Source organism: Daphnia carinata, chromosome 4 (assembly GCF_022539665.2).
Source record: "Daphnia carinata strain CSIRO-1 chromosome 4, CSIRO_AGI_Dcar_HiC_V3, whole genome shotgun sequence".
Taxonomy (NCBI): domain Eukaryota; kingdom Metazoa; phylum Arthropoda; class Branchiopoda; order Diplostraca; family Daphniidae; genus Daphnia; species Daphnia carinata.
This window is the reverse complement of record NC_081334.1, coordinates 2,884,633-2,903,097: the sequence shown is the minus strand read 5'-3', so window position 1 is coordinate 2,903,097 and position 18,465 is coordinate 2,884,633. Positions and strand designations below refer to the sequence as shown.

At 41.1% G+C, this 18,465-nt stretch overlaps 3 protein-coding genes across 4 annotated transcripts; 1 reads left to right on the top strand and 2 right to left on the bottom strand.

The window, feature by feature from the left end:
* Window positions 1-1,700: 1,700 nt before the first annotated feature.
* On the bottom strand, window positions 1,701-3,723 carry LOC130695201 (ski oncogene-like). The gene is made up of 5 exons (XM_057518323.2): window positions 3,587-3,723; window positions 3,409-3,522; window positions 3,109-3,331; window positions 2,873-3,041; window positions 1,701-2,745 (listed from the first exon to the last, which is right to left on the bottom strand). Exons 1-5 carry the CDS (start codon window positions 3,716-3,718, stop codon window positions 1,911-1,913), a joined length of 1,473 nt encoding a protein of 490 aa, XP_057374306.2. The 5' UTR covers window positions 3,719-3,723; the 3' UTR covers window positions 1,701-1,910.
* Window positions 3,724-4,766: 1,043 nt separating this feature from the next.
* Window positions 4,767-7,088, bottom strand: LOC130694847 (uncharacterized). 2 transcript variants are annotated; one of them, XM_057517948.2, is made up of 7 exons: window positions 6,832-7,088; window positions 6,643-6,770; window positions 6,402-6,586; window positions 6,292-6,340; window positions 6,044-6,202; window positions 5,663-5,777; window positions 4,767-5,604 (listed from the first exon to the last, which is right to left on the bottom strand). In XM_057517948.2, exons 1-7 carry the CDS (start codon window positions 7,014-7,016, stop codon window positions 5,175-5,177), a joined length of 1,251 nt encoding a protein of 416 aa, XP_057373931.1. In that variant the 5' UTR covers window positions 7,017-7,088; the 3' UTR covers window positions 4,767-5,174. The 2 variants fall into 2 exon arrangements, with proteins under 2 accessions (XP_057373931.1, XP_057373932.1); XM_057517949.2 differs by lacking the exon at window positions 6,044-6,202 and having other exon boundaries at window positions 6,832-7,084.
* A 93-nt stretch (window positions 7,089-7,181) lies between these two features.
* LOC130694843 (phosphatidylinositol 3-kinase catalytic subunit type 3-like) lies at window positions 7,182-11,868 on the top strand. Its single transcript, XM_057517942.2, has 17 exons — window positions 7,182-7,576; window positions 7,638-7,826; window positions 7,892-8,048; window positions 8,113-8,385; window positions 8,479-8,772; window positions 8,844-9,029; window positions 9,104-9,276; window positions 9,347-9,526; window positions 9,621-9,717; window positions 9,810-9,934; window positions 10,036-10,164; window positions 10,263-10,477; window positions 10,543-10,675; window positions 10,746-10,762; window positions 10,858-11,101; window positions 11,190-11,226; window positions 11,351-11,868. Exons 1-17 carry the CDS (start codon window positions 7,488-7,490, stop codon window positions 11,543-11,545), a joined length of 2,733 nt encoding a protein of 910 aa, XP_057373925.1. The 5' UTR covers window positions 7,182-7,487; the 3' UTR covers window positions 11,546-11,868.
* Window positions 11,869-18,465: the final 6,597 nt, after the last annotated feature.

Here is an 18,465-nt window from a genome sequence, read left to right as displayed (position 1 = left end):
TCCACTTGAAAATTCATTTTCTTACACATGCCTGTGTACAATCCCAATCGCATTTTGGCAGTCAGTCAACCCGCCTTCCTTATATCAACTTAAAAAAAAGTCATCCACGTTATTTGCATTCATATTTCTTAAAGACAACCTCGTTCTATTAATTGTCTAAAGATTCCTAATTCAAAAGGATGTCTGTACAAACACGCATTGACACAAGTCATTGTTTACTCACGTCCGCCATCCTCCGTATTTTATTTAAAATCCAAATAAAAAACAAGAACAGCTAGACACTAAACTGGGCAGGTCTAAACTTGAATTGATAGGCCTATATAAATGAAGGTTGAGCACAGAATCAGCAGAGCGTGACCGCGTTCTTTCCCGACCGTCTTGGACCCTCGCGCGATGCTACACAACATATGTAAATCGCAGGGTTGGGCTGTATCATTCAGGAACATCTCATCTGATGGAATGATTCTCATGGGGGTCACGACGAAAGCAAAGGGTGTGGGGCTGGTATAACGAACCGGCCCATTCCTCTCGATTCACAGTACTCTTGGGCCCAACTAAGTGCCGGCCTGTTTTTACACGCCGCCGTATACATGATCGGTTCGCCGGCATGTAGGAGGTCCATCCAAAAGCACAGTGTATGTATACTTCCGACATCTATGTAGGCAAGCAAAATAACTCGCGCGCTCTTATTTCTTCTCTCTTTCGTTTTTATTACAGACATTCGAAATAATTCGATGAGTTGGCTTGAACGAAACAAGTACGGACGGGAGTAGCGCTTGCCGCATCCGTGCACAATACGGGGCAGCTCGATGCGATGCGATCCAGTCGCATTGAAACATTGACATCTGCGGCACACATACCCCGTAAAACAAGCTAAGCATCCAATCTGAGATTTTCAAACGACAAGGGCACCTCTTCAAAGTGATTACATAAAGGCTGGCGTAAGCCCCTCTCAGTTCAAGTGGCCGCAAGTGCGCTCGATCTGAACCCTCCCTTGCCCAAGTTATCTTACCTTTTATTAATATTTGTCGCATTCATTTTGCTTTCTAAAGAATTTTTTAAAGAGAATTCTATTATCGGCTAGACTATCAGGAAAGATAGTTACTTGAGTCAATCCTAAACAGGAAAACCTAACGTTATTCCGATAATGTAATCGTGGGATCAGGCGTTGAAATGGTCATCAATTTGCATACATTTAGATAGGGGGAGAGAAAAAATACAAAACATCCAGAGAAATGGAGGGTGAACGAATTTGCTGCTGAAAGGGTCACGTGACACGACACGTGACCAATCCTGTTCTCCATCAGTTTTGTTAATACTGTACTATCGTACCGACCCCCTTTTTTTCAAGTCTCCTTCTCTCCATTTAATTAATTGGTAGCGGTGTAAAGCAAACAACAGGCACACAAGAAAAGGTAGGTAGAAATAAAAAAAAAAAACGATGCGAGCGCCCGTCAGGTATATAACGCAACCCAAAAAAAGAACCGAAAGTGGAGTGATTAATAAAAGCGGTTGGGAATATATAATAAGAGACCGCGACATGGTGACACGCTCCAGTCAGCGAGGCCCAACACGCTAAACACACACAAGACCGAAAGCATAAGTTTTATTATATAGGAAACCCCCTAGCCTGTCATTCCATTTGGCTAATTGAATCAAGCTGACGAATGACCGGAAAAAAAACATAGTGATGTATTATTGACTATAAATATCGATACATTGAAATAAGACGACTATGGACAGAGAGAGAGAAACATCCAAATTTATAACAATATAAGGTAAGCTTTAATTATACGTTCGGCCAGCTGCTTCATTACTTGAAACAAGGAAATGTCAAAACACCGGTGACTAGAACGATGGCCGTATTAAACACAGTTTTCTTTTCAATTCTAAAAGATGAGAAAGGACATTCAATTGTCAAGGGCTGGATCGGTGGATTCCACATCGACGAAAGCTTCCGCCTCTTCTTCTTGGATGAAAGAATGATTCATTTGCGTATGGCTGGCTTTGCTCTCGTCCAATCCAGCCTTCAGAACTTGATTAGGTGTTGCGGAGGTAACAGTTGAACTGATCCGAGGTTTGTTGGTAACGAGCTGCTGCCATCCGCTGCCCGAATGATTCATCATCAACGAGAATTGATCCGATTTATTGATCAAATAGTTATAATAGCTGTAGGGATTAAACGGAAGCGGATTCAAATAGGGCGACCAGAAACGGCCAGTTCCAGCCGCGTTCCACATGGTCATGCTGTAATCCTGGCCAGGCGAATCGGTTGGCGTTTTGTTGGCAAGAAGTGGCCCGGCCGTTGGTATTATCGAATTCAAACGGGCAAGTAGCGATTGCGATTGAATCGGATGGTGGTAGACTTGCGGAGTCACCGGAACAGCAATCGGTCCAGGACTGCTGGACGTCGAAGAAGTTGTTGTCGTTACTACTGGAACAGTTTCCGGTGTTCGAACTTCAGGTAGGGTGTTGTTCTCAACTTTGGCTTTCTTATTAGCACTAGAATTCTTTGTCGTTTTCGTGTTTTTAGCTGGAACTGTAACGTCCTGGCTCTGCTTGGCGTTGATTTCAGTACCGGATGCATTTTGATTGGATGTGCTAGTCACGGCAGTGCCGCTGCTGTTTCCGCCAACGCTAGCGACCCGTTTCCGACTGCCTCCGTTAAACATCGCTTTGACATCTTCCCAAGCAAACATGACCTGATCGGGCGGTGATCCAGTCAGGTGGATGTGTCTGCGCCATCTGAAAAATGCCGTGCATGAGATTAGGATGTTTTAACAGAGCGGGGATGCGTCTAAACAACGAAGTGATTTGAACGCATAGGCCTACATCTATGTATAGCGAATGGATTGGTTGAGTATAAACTTACGAATTGAAATTGGCCGCGTCTGGTTGAATGTATTTGGCGTCAGGTAGGCTTCGATGCGAGTGGAAAATGAATTTGTTGGGCGAAAAGAACAGGCTGCAATAAAAGCATTTGATGCATTTGGCTCGTGACGAATTGTATCGCGACGGAAGAAACGCGCCCCGACAACCCCCTATCCAATTTCATCATTAGCAATAAAACGTAAATCCATTTCGCACAAAAGTTAGAAGAGAACTTACATGCACAGCAATGACTGACGTCAAAAGCAAAGTTTTCCGGCAGTTTAGGCGGGCTGTGGTCACCAAGAAAAGATTTACAAAGACGCTCGGCTTCGCGACGGGTAATCATTCCGCAACGACGAGATGTAACGGGCATCGCTCCGGCCCGTCTTAACAACTCGAGCTGGACAGGTGTGCACTGAGCGCAAGTGATGCCCAACGCCACGCGACGATTGTGAATTTCCTGCAAGATATTTCATTTTTCACTTTCATTTGGGATGGCACAATCATCTAATTGTTTTAAAAGGGAAGTTCACTTACGTTGTAGGAGTAATCTTTTAAAAGCGTCGATGAAATTTGTGCCAGACAGAGCCGTTCTTTGGTTTCCATCATCAACGAGACGATTGGCACGCCATACAATATCACGGTTCCTATCTTTGAATGAATTTAAAAAATATATATTTAAATGATGGTAACATGATTGATTATTGAGCGATACCTGATTGTTGGACTGTCGGATTTGCTCCTCAAGCGCTGAAGCATTCATCAATTCCTGATTCGAGTTGGATTCGGAATCCGGTGACGAACAGTTGTACGACGAATGATGAAACGAACTAGAATTGCTGTCCATTTTTATGTTTTGTTTGTTCTCAAACCGGTCTTTGATGGTTGTTTGGAACGGAATTCACTTAGATTGTCAGCTTGAGTGACATGTGCCAACCGGTATTTATAGAGGCACCTGGTATTGTCAAAAGAAGAAAGTGCATTGTGTGGATCATGCGCGTTAAGAGACCAATAGTTAAATAGGAAAAAAAAAAAAAGCTTGACAAGGGGGTGGAGTTGACTTGAGCTCAAACAAAATCGGCAGCCAAACAAAAGGTCCTAACCGTATAGATACAATAAGAGATCTTGTTGACTACCACACCGTACATAAACCTTAATCTCATCATTTGTGATGGACTTTTTTTTTTTTTCTTTCTTCTTCTTTGCGTTATTGTTATGGTCTTGTGAACGAGTAGGGGAGTGGGGTGCAGCTGGCTCAGCTTTATTCTCCGACCCTAATAGGGACATTGGCAATGCAAACACGTGACCGTGTATAGAGCGATCTTCTCGCGTTGGTGCCGTATAATAGAGTGGACTTGTCACACCCAAAGCGCATTTGTGACCAATGCCGTGTGTGTAATTTAACTAACTTTTTTTTTTTTCCTTTCTCTTCTTGGGGGTTTTCAGATATAACAAACAACACACGTTCGCGATCTTTATGTCAAAGCTGAGGATCACAACTGAATAACGGGGTGGTAGCCAATATTCGATGCAATGGTCTAAAAAAAAAAAAAAAAGAAAGAAAGCGTGGAGTATCTTATTGGACTCGATGATGCTGACCAAAAATGTTATTACCATCTCCTTCGTTATTACGTGTGGTGTGTTGGCTAAAAATCCGAGATCTTCTCCGGAAGCGAACATAGTTCTATTCGTTTGCTCATTTCACTTCATTGGCTGCACCTGGTATGACATCTAGATAGCATGAAGAATAGTTAAGTGCATGGCTTAAGTAAATTGTGATCTTTGTTTAATTTATTACCTTTGATTTTCGATGCTTCAGGCTCATTATTAACAGGAAGATATTTCACTTGATACTTGTTTTAAAAGCTTGAAAAATCATTGAACCGCGTCCATGATAGATTTCAGTTGTTAATATATTAATCGGACTGAGTAACAAGAGACTCGATTACAGTATGAGGATAATAAGTGAGCTTGTGTCTTGTACGACTTGATGCATTCAACACATAAACGTAACAAAACCTAATAGAAAAAAAAAAGTATTATAACAATACTTCGAAACATAGCCGACATAACCTATCGCAAATCGACAATTGTTGCGTCCGTTACCCTAAGGCATGAGAAAGATAGATACACAAAGAAAAAAAAAAAAAAATTTGCAAGAAATGGTTTGCGGAAGAATACTAATACAAGAAAATGAGAATACATTCATTGGATTAAAAAAAAAAGGCGCATAAAAAAAACAAGTGACAAGATAACATGAAATCCTTGTAACAAATACAACAAGAGGTTGGCACCACAACGTTTTAATTGTCTCCTCGGTCATCTTCGTGTTCATTTTCGACTTCCTGATCTTCGGGTAAATTATCTTCATCCGTTTTCTTGTGCATGACACGAGCCTTAAAGTTACGGAATCGTGGGTTGGTATCTACAAGTGCGGGCTCTTCGTCCAAGTTTTCACCTTGCGAATTGATTAGGTTGGGTTCGTTGATTACGTTGGTTTCATTGACTTCGTTCAGCTCCTTTGAATTCTCCACTGCGTTCGCGGCATTCTTATCTACTTCCCCAATGTCCATTTCTTCTCGAATTTCTTTGAATTTGGTCTCATCGTTCTCCGGTTCTGGGTGTTCCACCACGTTCTCTTTCGGATCCACCAGCTCCAGTTCTTCATCGGGTTTCACTGCATTGGCACTCTCCTCTAGTTGTGGCCTCCCCACTACCGGTTCGTTCTCTTGGCTGTCAATAGAAACATAGTGTGAAACATACATGCAAATCTGTTAAACTAAGGACATACCGTTTTTCAAGCTTCTTTTCTACATCATCATCGGATTTTTCATTGTTGGGTTTTGCGAGGACAAGGTTAGAATCAGCGACCGGGGAAGCTGAGCTACTGCTTGCGACTTTCAGATCTAAACCGATATCACATTCAAAATAATTAAAATAACGATAATAAAATTTATTTCGCCATGGTGCTTGTAAAAAAAACAAACAAATAGCACATGGTAATGGAAGCACAACACTGTGCAGTATCCTAAGCAGCAAAATGTAAATTTCTTTACAAGACTGGGCGGGAAAATTCGCCACGCAAGTTCTTTTGGGAATTCTATTAGCAAGAGTATTTGTCCTTGGTAATGTCTAGCGGTACGTGAAGTTTCGCTCGATAAACCGCATTAACTGTTGAGGGTGTTGACACTAAACAACGGTCGGGGACGCTGTACGTTTGGGGGTTCCTGGGGTAGTAATGGAACCCCATGGAAGATCATTCCCTCTACAGCCGGATCATGTACATGTATGCCGCCAACGGCGGCGGATACTATGGCCGGTGCACGGCCCACTAATATCACACATGGCAGTTCACATTATCAAGTTAGTTAAAACTAATGCCATAATGGGATTTTGCATAACTATAATAACACTACTTACTTGATAAATGATCAGTTATATTGTGCACATTGAGGGGATCCTTTTGTAGCTTAGATAGAAAATAGAGATGTGTTAGCTATTGCAAGATGTTTGCTATTTGGGAGTTATACCTTTTTGATTAGTTCTTGTGCTTCATTCAATTTTGATTCTTTAAACAAAATATCTTGAGAATAGGACGCAACTTGTTTTTGCAGATCTTGTAACTTTTTCACCTTGTCTGCAATGTCTGCTTTGAACTTTTCGACTTCTGTTTCTGCATTTCGTACCTTATCACGCCATTGGGAACCTTCGACACCTACAAATGAACTATAATTAATACTAGTAATCCAAGTAATACACTGTAACACATACCCTGTGCTGAAATGAGATTCTCCTTTTGCTGCAGTTCAGACTGCAACTTCGCATTAGCTTTCAGCAGGTCATTTGATTTTTTAACCATGGCCTGTAGTTCATCTTCTAGATCTCTTTGCTTGCGCGTACTTTAAAATGGAAAACACGTGTGACTAAAAAGTAATGAGCTTGTACCACAATAATACATACCCGATGTTGAGGTTATCTTCAAGACGTTCGATTTTGTCTTGGAGATCGCTATTTTGGGAAGAAAGACCCCAGTAACTAAAGATAGCGAAACCCGCCAACGCAAATCCTATTAAAACAAAAGTCCGCGATCTGAAGTGTACGTTTCTCATGTTTTCTCCGAGAATAGACTGATTTCCCTTTGCCATGTCATCAAACGTCTTCGAATTTTCCTCAATGTTTTTAGGTGTGGGATCCGACAGTTTAGTTCAAAGATCGATTCGTGCAAGCGGTACAATCGATTATGGCATCCCTCTGGTGGTACACCTGAGCAACGTTATCGTTCGTTCGTCTGCTACTCGAAAGGCTTAGAGAAACAAATTGTTTTCGTGGAGAAGTAGTTGTTATTTAATTGTTAGGGATTTAGTGTACTATCTGGTGGTTCCTGCATATGCGTAATAGACAGTTATACCCTACTGTACCCTTTTAAATATTGTGGTACTTGTTTTTTTTTTCACTTTTGTACGATTTAAAAGAATCGAGTTATTTTTCTGCTGCGATTACGACCTTCCGACCCGTAATTCGTTAAGTGGCAGATCCTAAACAAAAATATTCATAGTTATTAACATTGATCGTGTGAAAGTTTGAATGAAACACAGCAAAATATTCCAAGTGTTGTCATGATGGCAGAAACTGGATCGTCATCAGGAACAACTCGGTTCCACTACCTCTACAGCTGTGATTTAGATATCAATATTCAGATAAAAATGTAAGCCATCTGTCTCCTTTTTGATTACCGTTAATTTCGTCAACATGGTATCTATCTGCAGAGGCTCATTGGAAGGTAAACTTGAGAGGCCAACATATGAAGATTTGCTGAAGGATCCTTTATTAAAGCATAGTGGCATTTATCAAGACACTTGCCCAGAGCTTTGCATTAAAAGTCAAATCTGGTCAGACAACGAACCCAACACATTGCCCATTACCACATCATATAAATCATTTACAACGAGATGGAAGTATGAGCATTCACCCCATAACAGATGAGATGTTTTGGTCCTAACACTTTGACTCTTTTCTAAAGCTGGAACGAGTGGATTAGCCTGCCTATGAAGTACTGTGACCTGCCGAGGAATTCTCAACTTTGCTTGACTATTTATGAATGTTGCGGACCGGGGAAATATATCCCCATCGGTGGAACTACACTGCCCTTATTCGGGAAACTCGGCGTTTACAAACAAGTACTACTACACTACTCGTGCTCTTATCTTTGGCAATCTCTAAATGCATGTAAATTTCTTGCAGGGACTTCATGATTTGAGAATATGGCGCAATCAAGTTGCAGATGGCAACCTACCTAGCAAAACTCCAGCAAAAGTAAAGGATTCTGGCAATGAAGTGATGGAAAGTTTATCAAAGTTGACCAAACGCCATCACACCGGCCGAATACCACAGTCTGACTGGTTGGATCGATTAACTTTCCGGGAAATTGAACTGATAAACGAACGTGAAAAGCGGACATCCAACTACATGTACCTCATGGTGGAATTCCCTCGACTCGAATATCACGGTGTTGAGGTATTTCTCCTTTTTACTTGTTTGTTTTTGAACTAAAATTTTCACGCGACGTGTCTGCATGTCTATCGCACCTTCTTCGCGTTCTGCTGACAGTACACTGTCGTTTATTACGAGAAAGGAGGGGATGATTTGGTCACGAAACTGACCCAGTCCCAGTATTCCGTCCTCAACGACGACGAGATCCTTCTTGAAAATCTAGTAGAAGGTAAACACCACAAATTGGCCCGGTCCGTTCGTAGTGGTTTGACGGATCGCGATTTGAAACCCGATGCTGGGACGCGCGATCAGTTACACGCCATCGTCGAGTCGCCGCCGACGAAAACACTCGCGTCAGAGGAACAGGATCTCGTGTGGCGATTCCGCTTTTATCTATCGAATCAGAAGAAGGTAACATTATACAAATCAGTCAATCCATCTTCACGCACGACCCATTCCCGTTGATTATTCCTGAACAACAGGCATTGACCAAGTTTCTAAAGTGTGTTACCTGGACGTCGACGTCTGAAGTTCGCCAAGCCGTCGATTTAATGAATCGCTGGGCACCAATTGACCCGGAAGACGCTCTTGAATTGCTGGGCCCTAATTTCACTTATCCAACAGTACGAAAGTACGCCGTCTCGAGGCTGTCGCACGCCCCCGATGAGGTATTAAGATCTAAGTCGATCATCTTACCGGTCAAACTGTAAATCTCTTGATTCTTCTGACTGTGATGTAACAGGATTTGCAGTTGTATCTACTTCAGTTGGTTCAAGCGCTCAAGTATGAAGATTTCGACGAGATTTGCGCCGGTCTAGATCCCCGCTCACTGATGCTGTCCGTCCGTAGTTTCAATTCGGCTGATAGTTTCCCTTCACCGGAGAAGGTCGGCCACGATCTCTCTATTGACGAAAGGTACGTGACTCGTTATCATTTTTCTTTCCTTAGAATGTCATTTCAAATAGAACAACAACAACAATCCTAGATTCAACACTGAAATGGAGAGCCCAGTACTCGAATCGTCTCCTCTGATTCCCGCGGAGACTTCTCAGCCGGCTCCGGTGCGATTCATCAATTCTGAATCGGGCGACTATTCGGTCGATTTGCCAACTTTTCTCATCCAACGAGCCTGTGCCAATTCTGCCTTAGTCAACTACTTTTACTGGTCAGTAATTCCAACCGCCATTTTCCCACTTGATCGTTCTTAACGATTGGGATTAAATCTCGTTCTTTTTTTTTATGGCTTCGTTCTTCTGAAGGTATCTTATGATAGAATGCGAGGATCCGGAACCGAACGTGAAGCATGACGCCCGGGTCCGTGAAATGTATTTGGTGGTTATGAAAAAATTTTTGCAGGTAATAAAAACAAAACAAAAAAATCAATGGATGAATGAGAGCGATAGGTTGTGGCCACACGTTGGATCTTTTTTTTTTCTTCTGTGGTCTAGGCCTTAGCCAAAGGTGGTAAAGAATGGCGCCGCCGACGGGCCATATTGAATCGGCAACAGCAGTTCCTTGACCGACTCGTCTCCCTGATGAAAGCCGTGGCTAGAGAGAGCGGCAACCGGAAAAAGTACGACTCTCTTTTTTTTTATTTCTCTCTGCATTATGTGTGATTGATTCTTTTTTTTTTTTTGTTATTATTATTATTCTTTCTGCGTATCAATCGATTAGGAAAATGGAACGACTGAGAACTCTGTTGGCAGACCGTGATTTTTTCAAAGGGGGAACTTTCCTCGAGTTTGAACCGCTGCCGTTCTTGCTGGACCCGGAGCTTTTGATCAAAGGCATCGTGGCGGAAAAGTAAGAAGAAAAATTGACTCTCTCTTTTTGCTTCCACATTCTTCGATCGATAATGTTCTTTGAATGTCTTGATCGATTGTTCCACATCCATCCGCCAGGGCGACGTTATTCAAATCCCAATTGATGCCGGCCTGTTTGACGTTTTCGACCATCAGCGGCCAAGAGTATGTAGCCATTTTCAAACACGGTGACGACCTGCGTCAAGATCAGCTCATACTGCAAATGATCTCACTGATGGATCGACTCCTCCGCCGTGAGAATCTTGATCTCAAATTGACACCGTATCGCGTCTTGGCTACCTCTTCCAGACACGGTAAAAAAAAATGCCTTTTTTGTTTGTTTTTGTTTGTCAGTTTATCTCCATTATTTTTGTTCCAGGATTTGTCCAGTACGTTGACAGCGTATCGGTGCGAGAAGTCAGCGACACGGAAGGCAGCATCTTAAACTTTTTTCGCAAGTACCATCCGTCTGACAGCGGACCTTACGGCATCGCAGCTGACGTCATGGATAAGTAATCGATATATAGATTGCCTTTTCTCCCTAGAAGCGCTCAATTAAATATTTTACACGTCTATTTGCAGTTACATCCGAAGTTGTGGTAAGTGATGTTTCGTTTATTTTTAATTTTTTTCAACGATTGCCGACATTTGAGCGTGGCATGTTTTTGTGCCCACCGGGGGGAACCGATGGTAGCTGGCTATTGTGTCATCACGTACTTACTGGGCGTGGGCGACCGACATCTTGATAATTTGATGCTGACCAAATCGGGCAAGCTCTTTCACATCGATTTTGGCTACATCCTCGGACGCGATCCGAAACCGCTGCCGCCGCCTATGAAACTCAGCAAAGAGATGGTGGAAGCCATGGGCGGCGTCCATTCGGAGCATTACACGCAGTTTAGGAAGCTCTGCTACACAACGTTCCTCCATCTGAGAAGGTTTTGTTTCCATTCATTTGCATATGCGGCAATAATTAGCTATTGCTTATTTATTCGTTTTGATCAATCATTCCGTTTTTTCTTTTAGACACGCCAATTTGATATTGAACCTTTTCGCGCTGATGGTGAGTTTATTGATAGTTTATTATTGTGCTGAAAGCCTTTTTTTTTTATTAGTGTATGCCCCATTAAAAATGTGCTAATGAGGCTGTTGGGTATTTCTTTTGATTTACGTGTGTTTTTTTTTAGGTGGATGCTAGCGTGCCGGACATTGCGCTAGAGCCGGACAAGACTGTCCGTAAAGTACAAGACAAATTTCGGCTGGATTTGAACGACGAAGAGGCGTTGCGTTACATGCAGAACTTGATCGACGTCTCGGCCGCTGCCGTCATGGCCGCCCTAGTCGAACAGCTGCACAAGATCGCGCAGTACTGGCGCAAGTGATACGCCTCTATACACAACACACGATTTTCTTTTTGTGTTTCTTTCTTTCTCTTTGTTTCCCGTCTCTTTTTTTATGGATTGAGAGAGTGAGGGGAAATTTCTTTTTTTTTTATATTATTATTATTATTTCTTGGGTTTTTTTTTTTAGGAGGGAGTAGGGAGGGAGAAATTATCTTTGTTTACAAAACAAAACAGAGATGGCGTTGTCTGCATTTTCGTCATGAAAAAAAAAGAAAATAATATTATACGACCCTTCCCCCTGACTGAAAGAGAATATACTACACAAGCTCCGTGTGTACTTGTGTGTGTGTGTGTGTGTGTGTGTGTGTAAATTGTACAGTAGTTTTCATTCTTTTCGGGGTTTCCTTTGTTGCCCCCGTGTGCCGGTCGAGTGGTGGCTGTGAGAGTTTTGAGAGGGGGGAGGAGATAGGAGGAGGGTGGGTGCAACATAAAGAAACGACGACGACCACCGGTCTCTGCCATCTCTTTTTTTTTCTTTTTTTTTTGGCAGGCTATTGTTATTATCGTCAAAGTGCGTGTGCGACACACACGTACACACTGTGTGTGTGTAGGTTACACGCGCGTCAACGCTACCGGTTATGAATATTTGGCATTATACAGCAGCAAACCAGCCGGTCCATCGTTACATCCGGTTTGAAGACCTCTTCCTTTTTTTTTGTAGTCCATTTCTTTTTTTTTTATTCCAGCTGGTTGAAAAAAAGAAGGGAGATAGAGGGACAAAGAACTGATGTGCCACACATCCACCAAAATGATGTGAATCGATCGACCGAGATTCTCTGAGGGGGAAACTTTTATTTTATTTTTTTTTTTCTATTTTCTAATGTTCTCCCAAAATCAAAACAATTCTCTAATAAAATCAAATCAAACTTTCTATTTTTTTTTTTTTTTTCAATGTGTGTGCAGCCAAAACTTTCTTGTCTGTTTTTAACTCTCGTGTTGACGACGAGCTCCGTTGCGCGGCACTTTCCGTCTAACACACACACACACACAGGCGGTTAACAGATAGAAAAGATAGATAGGAGGGGATGGGTGGGTTAAGTTACAACAACAGAACAACGATAGAAAGAATTTTTTAGAAAAAAAAAAGGAGAGGAGCTCGGGGGACTTGTCCAACGGAGCGTGATTTCCGCTCATGACTATTCACGAAATGCCGCCGACGCTGCCGTGCGACGTGCAGACGATAGACGTGTACACAAAACAACAATAATAGAACCATTCTATTTTTTCCCTCCCTCTTCTTTTTTTTGTGTGTGTGTGTGATGCCTTTTTGCATGGCTTGCCGTTTTCTACAGCTTTTTATACTGCTCCATTTAGTCTGGGAAACCTGGCGGGCATTTTTGTTGGTAACGGTGTCACGAACCGCAGCCAAGCGGTGTGGTCGCACTCTTTTTCTTCTTTTTTTTTTTTTTTTTGGCTTGTTTCATTATTTAACGAGCGAACGATCACACAAAGAAAACAACAACATGGTTCTTTGCGACTGGGGGCTGCTGGCAATATAATACATGCAACACACAATATAATACACACACACACTGCTTAAGCTATATACGCTCTTTTCTTTTTCTTTTCCTAATCGTCAGCTGATACTTGTTCATAGATGGCGTTGAGCGCTTGCCACTTGGCTGCTCGAGCGCGACGGAATTTGGCGCAGACAGGTAAATAAAGAGTGAAGAAGTGGTGTGTGTGTGTGTGGGGATGGGGAAAAAGAAAACAAGACAACAAAAAAACCTAAACCACTACACTGCTAGACCACTTACCAACACTCTGCTACAACTAGTCAGTTTCTGTGTGTGTGTGTGTAGGCAAACTGAAACCGATGACTGCGGCGAGTTGAGAAAAAAAAGGAGAATGCCATGCCAAAACAGAAAACGCAGGTAATGAATAATGGATAGGGAATGAATCAAAAGAACAATTAAGACAAATTTCTCTCTTTACCCTCAATTAAAAGAAACCAGAACTCGCATTTCTTTTCTTTTTTTTTTTGCCACATGCAGACGACAACAAACATGTGCTTTTTTTGAGGGAGGGGGGGGGTGGGTTTCGCCATTTTGGGGCCGAAAAAATAAAACGAAATATCGACGTTGCCAGGCCTTAAGTATTTATTGACTCTCTCTCGGGTTTCTCTCTCTCTGTCTTCGTAAAATAGATGTAGTGTGCCACGACGATGTGTGTGTATATATATATACAAGGTGAAAGAGTAGGTCGAACGGGTGGAAAAATAGTGGGGGATGTAACGCCATATGGTGACCGGGGCTCTCTATTTATACGGCCGTGTCATTTCCTGGCACACACAAAACTAGTCGTTGTGTGTCGTCTCCCCCCCTCTTTAACAATTTATAGCTTATCAAACGCCCCCCTCCCATCCTTTTTTTCCTACCAAATAGTTCTTTTTTTTTCTTTTTTTCGCTTCACATCGTGCGAATTCGATTATTTGTTTAGCATTTGTTGTCTTTTTTTTTCTTCTTTTAGTTGCATTTTCTGTCGCCGTCGTGTGGCTCGTGCCGAATCAAAGATGGCGTCGCGTCCAAAAAAAAAAGCCGCGAGGGAGAGTTTAAAAATAATTTTTTGATTCAACGACATATATATTTATCCCACAGTCCAATTAGCTCAGACTATCTTTGTTTTTCTTAGTCCTTTTTTAAAAATATTTTTCAATTTTTGGAATGCGCATATAGATGTCGCTTGTTGATATTGAAATTCTCTCGTTGCCAATGCGAAAGACAAACAAGCCGCACAGTTTTGTTTTTTCAAAACTCCTACGATTCAAAATGCCATTGACGCAATGGCCGACATAACTTTGCCGTTTTTCAATTTTTTTTTTTTTTCTTTCTCATTGAAGAAGAAGAAGAAAAAAAAAAAATGAGGTGAGTGAACGTTCCATCTCTCGTCGTCCGGTTTCACTGCGAGAAAAAAACATTTCTTTTTCCACGTCCTTTGTCTGCTGCATGTGTACATGTCTACCGTCTTTTCTTTTTTCCGGGTTCTAAAAAAAAAAAAAAAAAATTCCCTGCCCACTCTAGCAGTTGTGTGTGTTATAAGGACCGGCAATGTTCTCCTTGTATTTTTCTTTCGTATATAGAAGACGAGGGGAGGAAAGAAAAAGAAAGAAGTACAAATGGCCGTTGCTTGCGAGTTAGCGATGGTCGTTGATTGCTGGTTTCGTTAAAAAAATATAAAAAAAAAAGACCCTTCCTCCTTTTTTTTTTTTTTTTTTTGTTGTTATCTCCACCCTTCTTTTCTCCAACAGAGAGAACAACAACGAGTTATAACGTATTTGTGTTGATTCTTAAATGGTGTAATGAATTGTTTTGAGGGGGAGGGGAAGATAATCATCGTAATCACAGATGAACAGCTCGGCGAAAACGAAACTAGTAACACACACACACACACAAATATATTTTGTGCACACCATTCTTATTTTTTTTTTTTGTGCGGGGGAGAGGGTTTCAATTTTTATTTACACGATGCGTTTGTGATTCCTTTGTTCTTGCGTTGCCATGACAACAGAAGATATCCTGAACGTTGGAAACGCGCAAGTTGATTTTTTTTTTTTTTTAAACACAAACAGAAAAAAAAAATTATTTCTTTCAGCAACTTGTTTTCTCTCTCTTTTTTTTTTTATTATTTATCCGTTTTTCTTGTGTGTGTGTGTGTGTGTGTGTCTCCGTTCGATCTGATAATCTATAGAGGAAACTCGTTCTCTCGACGACAATCCGCCCAGCAAACAGCAAGTCGGCCAACAAAAGCAGTTCCCCCCTCCTTTTTTTTTTGGCCCCGAGAAATGATCGATACATAAACTATTTAGTTTTTGGGTACGTTTTATGCGTTGAATGAGAAAAAGATTGGCGGCTCTCTTTCTTAAAAACAATTATTCGAACCAGTTGTTGTTTTGGCCGCTTTGACCACACGTCATCCATTTTCGATCGTCTGCTATGGGTGAAGATCTAATTGTTTTTATGCTAATGGTGGTGATGAAAAAAAAAAAAAAACTGTCTATTTTGATTATCCAGGTGGGATGAAGTAGGATCAAGAGGGAAAAGGGGGGGGGGACAAAAACGACAAAATAAACAAGTGTCATGAGTGATAGTAATAACGATGGCCCCCATCTCTTTCGACAAAAATATACACATTTCGTTTGTTGTGTGTGTCGCCCCTGCGGTCGTAAATTGAGAGTCGAAAACGACGGAGAAGGGAGGGAGAGATAAAAGCCGCAAACACGATACGACGATAAAAACGAGCAAAAAAGAGAGAGAGAGAAAAAAAAAAAGAAAATGACATTTCCGGATTTGAAAAAGAAAAAATAGACAAAAGGAAAATGCGCACAAAAAAAAAAAAAAAAAAAGAAGAAATCCTTTAAAGTCTGTTCAAGGCAACGCTGGAGATGATTAGCAAACTGTAAGCTCTTCCTTCCATGTCTACGCTCTAGACCGTTTGTCTAGCGATAGACATCGATTTAAAACTTAAACTTTTTCATTTTAAAAAAGAAAAGAAAAAAAAAAATTGGTGTACAACAAACGATCAGGGGGACATCATTTAAGAAGTGTATTCATTATTGCAGATCGCGATCTCTGGTGCGCTTTATTATTTCCGTACGACGCCGCCGCACCATCCCCCAAACCGCTGCAGTATTGATTATATCCCCTTCTCTCGTATACAACCGTCCCACCCCCCCACCCCAAAAAGACCAGCATCTCTATTTGATGTCCATCCACACACGACAACATACATGGTCCAGCTATATAATGAAACAGCCATTTTTTTTTTTTTTTCATCACTTGTATTTTATTTTTGAAAAATCATTTTTGCGTTCGTCTTTTGTTATGCTTTCTTTGTGTTAGGATCGATTGACACACGAGCACTAGGGTGTGTTTCTATAAATGATGGCAGGGCTATATGTAGGGGGGGGGGGGGGGTAAAAGGTTCGGTGAAATGATAAGCCGATCAACTTGCCGGTCCTCGCTTCTAATCCCGACAACAACTGAAATTTTTTATTCGACAAAATGCGACCTTATTGACTCGTTTTCACGACGTGTATCGATCTCATATTTTTAAACGATTTATTTTGATTTTTTTTTATTTCTCTCACGAAAAGGCGCGTTTTTATTGTGTAGATGCGCGTGTCCTAATTTAGTCACGCGTTATGCACGCCTTAAAAAAAAAAAATGATAAAGGAACGATGATATTTTAATAGTTGTCACGTGTTCACTTGGAAACTGTTTCATCTTTTTCGGTGTGTGTTGCACAATTTGCAATTCCCATTTGGAAAATGTCCATTACTCTTGAACGAATCGAGAGGTGGATCGACTTTTTTCTTTTTTCTGTTTGACATGTCGTCCCTTTAACAGCGTGAAAAGCTTTTCTCTATCTCTCCACACACACACATTCTATAGAAATCTCGTGCTCACGCAACCGATCAATAAATTTTGAAAAACTGGGGATGCACTTGAACGCATCGATCCAAAAAAAAAAAAAAAATGAATTTCAATCGAGCAGCCGCACACACATTTTTCGCGAGTGTGACGCCATTTTCATTGATGTCGTCCCGCTAAAAAAAGAAAATGGCCGCCGAATTTATTTATGAAATTCATGAAAAAAAAAAAAAAATATTAAAGGAAACCCAACGGTTTTTTTTTTCCTACCCCACCTAAAGAAAAAAAAAAAAAAAAAGAGAGGGACGGATTTTTTGTTGTGTGTGAAAGGAGCCACATGGAAGCGTGTTGTGAATACCCTTAGCGTGACGTCCTTCCCCCCCCCCCTCCTGCAACAATATAGAGTCCATTTGAGATAGGAAACGGTGCCAATAAGGCGTCTAAAAGAGTGAACAATGGCGCGCCGCAACTCCCGAGGACCGAAACATTTATTTCTAAAAACATATACAAAACAAGTGACACACGTCTCTTTTTGTTTTTTAATATCTCCGATTAATTCCATAAACAAAACGCAATGATAATCTTTTAATTTCACCTCAGCAAATTCGTGTCCCTGATTCTTAATAGCCTCGAGGAGATTCATTACTTTTAAAAATATTGTTTTGTTTTTAATTTTTCACACAAAGTTTTGCCTCCAAAACATAAAACAATTCAAACTGCATTTTCCAAAAAAAAAAAAAAAAAAAATCCCAGCTAGAATACAACAACTACTAGACTTGTCTTTCTCTCTCTGTGTGTGTGTATGCCTAGTACACACACACCGGAGAAGGAAGGGAAAAAAAAAAAAGAAACAAGGTAATCTCACTTGATGCCAAACCCCTCCAGGGCAAGCCTCTCGTATGCACAATCAACGTCCATTTTCTTGTTTTAGAGCTTTGTGCTGTGCGATGGTCGTTGCTTGTCTACACACACACACACTCTCGGGGCCCTCTTTACAAGGATGTTTCCACCCGACTTGGCGACTGTGTATGATGCCGTTGTCGAGTATTTCTTTTTTTTTTCTCTTTTTTCCCCTTCAAAAAAAGTGCTGAGAGTTCCTTTCCCAAAAGCAAAAAAGAAAAGGGACCCGACCCCCATAGATGGGCAAGGGTGCGAATCGCACGGGCCGCCCCAAGTTCTTAAAAAAAATTCCTTTTTTTTTTTTTTTTTATTTTTAAAAAGATATATTTTATTTTCTTTATTTCTTACAAAAAGCTTACTGAAATAACAAACATAATACACACACGAAAGACAAGACAGTCAAAGAGCGATGATGTCGCTCTTTTTCATTACGGGCGTCCATTTTGTTTTTTTCTTATATGATTTTCTTCACTTTATGGAAGAAATGTTTAGACTACGTTTGTTTTTTAATAAAAACGCGTGTTTGAGAGAGAGAGAGTTTTTGTGCCACTTTTTGTCCCCCCCCCCCATGTCACCACAAATGGCGCCGTCTAGAGGAAAAAAAAATGGATTTTTAAAAAAAGGATCATA

Coding starts and splice junctions, on each gene's coding strand:
- LOC130695201 (XM_057518323.2), bottom strand. CDS start 3,718: ATGGACAGCAATTCTAGTTCGTTTCATCATTCGTCGTACAACTGTTCG. Junction 3,332..3,408: donor TAAAAGATTACTCCTACAAC/GTAAGTGAACTT, acceptor AATATCTTGCAG/GAAATTCACAATCGTCGCGT. Junction 3,042..3,108: donor CGTCAGTCATTGCTGTGCAT/GTAAGTTCTCTT, acceptor GAAATTGGATAG/GGGGTTGTCGGGGCGCGTTT.
- LOC130694847 (XM_057517948.2), bottom strand. CDS start 7,016: ATGGCAAAGGGAAATCAGTCTATTCTCGGAGAAAACATGAGAAACGTA. Junction 6,587..6,642: donor GAATCTCATTTCAGCACAGG/GTATGTGTTACA, acceptor GTTCATTTGTAG/GTGTCGAAGGTTCCCAATGG. Junction 6,341..6,401: donor CACAAGAACTAATCAAAAAG/GTATAACTCCCA, acceptor TTTCTATCTAAG/CTACAAAAGGATCCCCTCAA.
- LOC130694843 (XM_057517942.2), top strand. CDS start 7,488: ATGATGGCAGAAACTGGATCGTCATCAGGAACAACTCGGTTCCACTAC. Junction 9,277..9,346: donor GATCTCTCTATTGACGAAAG/GTACGTGACTCG, acceptor CAACAATCCTAG/ATTCAACACTGAAATGGAGA. Junction 9,935..10,035: donor GAGAGCGGCAACCGGAAAAA/GTACGACTCTCT, acceptor TCAATCGATTAG/GAAAATGGAACGACTGAGAA.